This window comes from Jaculus jaculus, chromosome 19 (genome assembly GCF_020740685.1).
Source record: "Jaculus jaculus isolate mJacJac1 chromosome 19, mJacJac1.mat.Y.cur, whole genome shotgun sequence".
NCBI classification, from domain to species: Eukaryota; Metazoa; Chordata; class Mammalia; order Rodentia; family Dipodidae; genus Jaculus; species Jaculus jaculus.
Window position 1 is genome coordinate 20,773,968 of NC_059120.1, and position 6,000 is coordinate 20,779,967.

At 40.1% G+C, this 6,000-nt stretch overlaps 1 protein-coding gene across 3 annotated transcripts in view; it reads left to right on the forward strand.

Annotated features, from left to right (window-relative positions):
* The window catches only part of Btbd8 (BTB domain containing 8), a 94,687-nt gene extending 93,529 nt beyond the window's left edge, over positions 1-1,158 (forward strand). For all 3 annotated transcript variants that reach the window (XM_004653679.2, XM_045138236.1, XM_045138237.1), the window contains one exon: positions 267-1,158. In XM_004653679.2, the coding sequence (XP_004653736.2) occupies positions 267-736 (470 nt within the window). In that variant the 3' untranslated portion in view covers positions 737-1,158. The remainder of the gene's footprint in view (positions 1-266) is intronic.
* The last annotated feature ends 4,842 nt before the right edge of the window (positions 1,159-6,000 follow it).

A 6,000-nucleotide genomic window follows, 5' to 3' on the forward strand; every position in this document is an offset into this window, starting at 1 on the left:
TATATTACAAGTTTTTCAATTCAAGTATGGAAAATGTTAGTTACTTATGTTGATTTTGCTGCTAAACATTAATGACCCTTTAATTTTTTAACAGAAAAATAAATGCCTCAAAAATTTTGTCAATTTTGTATAAATGTCATTTTGCCATTTTGTGTTTTGGGGAGAGAGGCTGTAACTGTTATATTGTGTTAATATTGTTCTTCAAAACTCTGATGGGTACCGACATGTGCAATTTTTACATTGTGTAGTATTGTGAATTATTTCAGGAGACATAGATGATTGTGACACACTGGCACAAACCCGCATGTATGACCACCGGCCTTCAAAAACCCTCTCTCCAATTTATGAGATGGATGTAACAGAAGCATTTGAGCAGAAAATGGAATCAGAAACACATGTTACAGACAGGGATTCTAAAGATGACCAACACTTTGCCAAACAAGATTGGACACTGCTAAAGCAACTGCTTTCTGAACAAGATTCAAACTTAAATGTTATAAATTCTCTTCCTGAAGATCTAAATTTAGCACAGTATTTAATCAATCAGACACTCCTTTTAGCACGAGACAGCTCAAAACCTCAGGGCATAGCACATGTTGACACTTTGAGCAGATGGAGTGAACTAACATCTCCACTTGATAATTCCTCAGCAAGTATCACCATGGCTAGTTTTTCCTCTGAAGATTGTTCACCTCAAGGGGAATGGACAATTCTGGAACTGGAAACTCAGCATTAGGAATCTTAACATTTTGGAAAAATTAAACTATGTCATCCTTTATTTTTGATGCTGATATTATATTTGAATTATAATTGCATTAGCCAGATATAGACTGTCCTTAAAATTGATAGTGTTTTTCCAAATAATTGAGGTAAATATAGCTTATTTATTAATATGGTATCAGATGTAAAAAAAAAAAAAGTGTTTTTCTAAAGTTTTTGAGCATGTTTTCTATAATTATTAGAGAAATTAGAAGGCTTGTAAGGAAACCCATGCTTCAGTTTTCCTTTCCCACACGTGATCATTTGTTCATTTATTATTCAGGAGTTTAAATGTTAATGCACAAGTAGACCAGTCCTTTTACTTCAGGCACTGCATATGGTACCATAGGAAATTAACAATAAAAATGCACCGTGCTTCTGTCTGTTTTGTAAAGTTAACTCATGAGTAACATTCAAACTCAGGCTGAGGTGGTTTAGGTTAATAGCTGAGTGTTGGAGAAAAACCTCAGCTTTCTTAACAGTCCAGGTTCAAGAAACTGTGAAGCAAGTGCACCTCAAATGTCAATCATATTGTTAATAAAACAGGAGAAATAGGATTTCCTCTGTCACTCCTTTTGGAATATCCCAGAGAGAGGCACTGGCCCTTTTTCAGAAGCAATGGAAAAACGATCTTATCGATGTAGGCCCTTATAGTCACATATTCCACTTTGCTTCTTGTTAGGAATATGTTGGAACTGCATCTACAATAAGCTGACACGAAATGTTAACTTGAAAATGAGCTCACGAGGCAATCAAGGAGTTGCTGAGTGTTGGAAAGTACCTGTGCATGCACGTGTGCATGTGTGTGCAGGTACAAAGTGCACACCCTTGGGCTTTCTCAGTGTGGCTACCCTAGTTCTATGCGGTGCATCCCTGGCTCTGCAAAGGACAGGCCTTGCCCTCAGGACGAAGACGTCATAGTTCCATATTTGTTTGGTGAGATTGTCTTTCAGTCTTTAATTTTGGTAGATAGCCTTTTCTTTCTTTCTTTTCTTTTCTTTTTTTTTTTTTTTTGACAAGATGCTACTGGAGAGTAAATACTTGAATCTTTTATATTGGTGGATATCTACTTAGGATAATGGGCTTGTGAGCATTAGCGTCTCTCAACACTTCGTACCCAAATCATAATTATAATATGTCAGAAGTAAGGAAATCTCCTAAGGTAGAATTTTTATGAACCAGCAAAATTTTCAAAAATAATGATCAACAATAGAATATATATCTATCTTGAACATTAACAATTATTGCACAATCATTTGTTCTAAAGTAACAAACATGTTAGCGTTGGGTACTAATCTATTATAGCATTCGTTTTCTATGCCTTTTTTTTTTAATTTTTTTTTTTTGGTTTATTTTTATTTATTTATTTGAGAGCGACAGACAGAGAAAGAGGCAGAGAGAGAGAGAGAGAGAATGGATGCGCCAGGGCTTCCAGCCACTGCAGATGAATTCCAGATGCATGCACCCCCTTGTACATTTGGCTAATGTGGGTCCTGGGGAATCGAGCCTCGAACTGGAGTTCTTAGGCGTCACAGGCAAGCGCTTAACCCCTAAGCCATCTCTCCAGCCCTTCTATGCCTTTTTTAACTGCATACTCTGCTAGGGTGGGAGCATTCATTCAAGAAACAATTACTAACTCGGTCTTTCAAAGTAAAGAACTAGACATTGAGGTCTGAGGAGATGGCTAGGTCATAAGTCACCAAAGCACTTCGCACACAAGCATGAGGACCTGCGTTTGGCTACCCAGAACCCTGTAAATGCTCACTGGGTCTGGCAGACTGCCTGCAGTCCCAGCCCTGGGGAAGCAGACACTGGATCCCCAGGGCAAGCTGACTAGCTAGTCCAGCTGAATCAGTGAGCTCCAGGTTCAAGTGAGATTGTCCCAGTGAGGTGAGAGCAATTGAGAAAGGACACCCAATGTCAACTGGCTTCCACAGACACACGTGTACACACATATATGAATATGCATACATGCATGCACACCACACACACATGCCAAAAAAATAAGCATCGAGTGTAAGCCCAGAAGTGCGAAAATAAATAGGATATGATTCCTACCCTAAAAAGTAGTTCAGTGCTGCTTTAAAAAAAAAAAAAAAATCCAAGGCTGGAAAGATGGCTCACAGTTAAGAGCATATCCTATACATGCATGAGAGGGCCTGAAGAGGCCTAAGAGCCTACTTGGAGTTCAATATCCAGGACCCACATAAATAGCTGGGTATGACCATCTGTAACCCCAGTCCTGTAGAGACCCAAGAATCACTGGAACTTATGAAAGAAAACTGGCGAGCACTGGGATCAGTAAGAGACACTGGCGTAAATAAGAATAGGCAGAGGGGTGCTGGAGGAGAGCACCCAACCTGGATCAGCCGGGCCACTGCAGGCAATTGCACCTTACCAGACACACACACACATGCATTCCTATTTTAAAAATTTATATTTTAGAGCTGGATGGGAATTTAGAGATTAGTCTAATCCCTTCAAATTCCAAAGCAGGGCTCTTAAAGCCAGAGGAATTAAAAGATGTCTCCAGGCCCCACATCCCAAAGCTAACTTGTAGGCTAGATTCCAGTATTCCTTAATGCCACTTTGATGTTCTTTCTGCCACACAACACATTGCGTTTGATAGTTCTCACAAAGCTGAGAACAAGCACATTTAAAAAATCATTGTAGTATAAAGACGTTGTGTGGAAGAGTTAAGATAGCACAGATTGCAAAGACATTGTGGGGTGTTTTGTTCCCAAAGGCAAAGTGTTATTTTTAATACAATTCCTCCCAAGTTTAGAAATTTGTGATTGAAACTTCCCTTCTTTTCCATCTTAAAATCTTAAAATTATTCAAGTTAAATTGTTAAGCATTAAAATGTTCTCAGTTTAGTATCACTTATGCAAATAGATAATTGGGAAGGTATTTTTGCTTTAGTAGTGACCATGTGGACTTTTCAGGATGTACTGCATTTTCTTTTTTTTTTTTTTTAATTTTTTTAAATTTATTTATTTGAGAGAGACAGACACAGAGAGAAAGACAGGTAGAGGGGGAGAGAGAGAATGGGCGCACCAGGGCTTCCAGCCACTGCAAACGAACTCCAGACGCGTGCGCCCCCTTGTGCATCTGGCTAATGTGGGACCTGGGGAACCGAGCCTCGAACCGGGGTCCTTAGGCTTCACAGGCAAGCGCTTAACCGCTAAGCCATCTCTCCAGCCCATTTCTTTTTTTTTTTAATTGTTTTTTATTTATTTACTTTAGAGCAACAGAGAGAGAGAGAGAGAGAGAGAGAAAATGGGCATGCCAGGGCTTCCAGCCACTGCAAATGAACTCCAAACACATGCGCCCCCTTGTGCATCTGGCTAATGTGGGTCCTGAGGCTTCACAGGCAAGCACTTAACTGCTAAGCCATCTCACCAGCCCCAAGGACATACTGCATTTTCATGTCATGCTCTTTCATGCATTTGCCACTGTTCCCTATGGGCCTCCATCATAGGTCTTCACCATACATTGAACAACAATTGCTAACACTTATTTACCATTAGTTATATATCAGATATTGCTAAATGATTATGTTTATTTACATATTTAAATATTATAATAGACCTATGAGGTATGTCTTTGTACATAAGGTAACTCTTTTTTTTAAATGTATTTAATTTTCACATATGAAGAAACAGATGTAGACTCTTTATCCTGGGTGAGCTGCCAAAGCAGAAGAAACCAGGGAGAAAATAACACACTCTGTTACTGTTTGCTAAGATCACAGTTGTACATGGTCACAATCATAGGAGTCAGGAGAAACCACTGAGATTGTCGCAAAGAGGTCAGCACTCTTTAGAACTCAGCTGCAGCTGGAATCTGCAATTTACAAGCCAAGGCTAGGAGACTTGCTTAGTGATGCACTTACATAAAAGTTACTTAGGGGCTGGAGAGATGGCTTAGCAGTTAAGTGCTTGCCTGTGAAGCCTAAGAACCATGGTTCCAGGCTTGATTCCCCAAGACCCACGTTAGCCAGATGCACAAGGGGGCACACGCGTCTGGAGTTCGTCTGCAGTGAATGGAGGCTCTGGCACGCCCGTTCTCTCTCTCTACCTTCCTCTTTCTCTGTCTGTCACTCTCAAATAAATAATAAACAAAAAAAGTCACTTAGTATACTGCAGTTAAGTAAAAATATGTTTGTGAAGATGCTTTTATGGGCTGGAGAGATGGTTCAGTGGGTAAAATATTTGCTATGCAAGCATGAGGACCTGAGTTCAGATCCCCAGAAACCACATGGAGACAGACATGGTAGATCATGTCTGTAATCACAGCACTCCTCCCAAGAGGTGGAAGGTGGACACAGGAAAATCCCTGGAAGCTCACTGGTATAGGTACACATATGCAAAAGTGTTTTTTAAAACTCAAAAAAAAAAAAAAAACCAATCATCCATTCAAAAGGCATAATTATACATATATATTTTGTTTGTGTATGTGCGTAATGTGAATGTATGGTGTATGTGGTGTATGTATGTATATGTGCCCATGCAGAGCCCATGCCCTCTCTGGGGTCAGCAGCATGGACAGAACATTGGGTGTCCCACTCCATCACTCTTCTGTCAACTGATCCCAGAGCTTGCCATTTTTCTCTTAAGCTCCAGCAAATCTGTTTCCCACAGGGCTGGTGTTACAGATGTGTGTGGCCACACCCAGCTGTTTATGAGGTTCTGGAGGATTGAACTCAAAGCAGTCTTTCAGGCCTCGGGCCCTCATGCTTGCCAGGAAGTGCTCTCAACCACTGAGCCATCTCCCTAGCCTGGATATCCTTAAATTTCAGAAATACCAAAGTATTTTTATTAGGAAAAGAGTCATCTAGAAGATTTAGGTCTATGACTAGTGCCTGGCTGGTTGATGTCATAACCAAAAATTGAAGCAAGAGTAGGAGTGAAAATGAGTTTAATTGGGGACATACTGTTTGAGATGCCTGTGAGACATTCAAGGCACCAAGAACAAAAATACTGTGAACAGTCAGAAAAAGAAAATTCTAGAGAGACTGAAAAGGGAGTATTCAGAAATAGAAGCAGGAGGCCATCCCAAAGCTAAGAAAGCAATGACTGTACTCTTGCTACTAACCAGAGCAGGGCATCTGGAGGTACATGCTTCTGCTTTGACCTATCAAATTCACAAGGATTTTAAAGGCTTTTATTTCTCTCTCTTTTTTTTAAAAAAAAACGTGAGGCCTGGAGAGATGGCTCAGCAGTTAAAGGCACTTGTTTG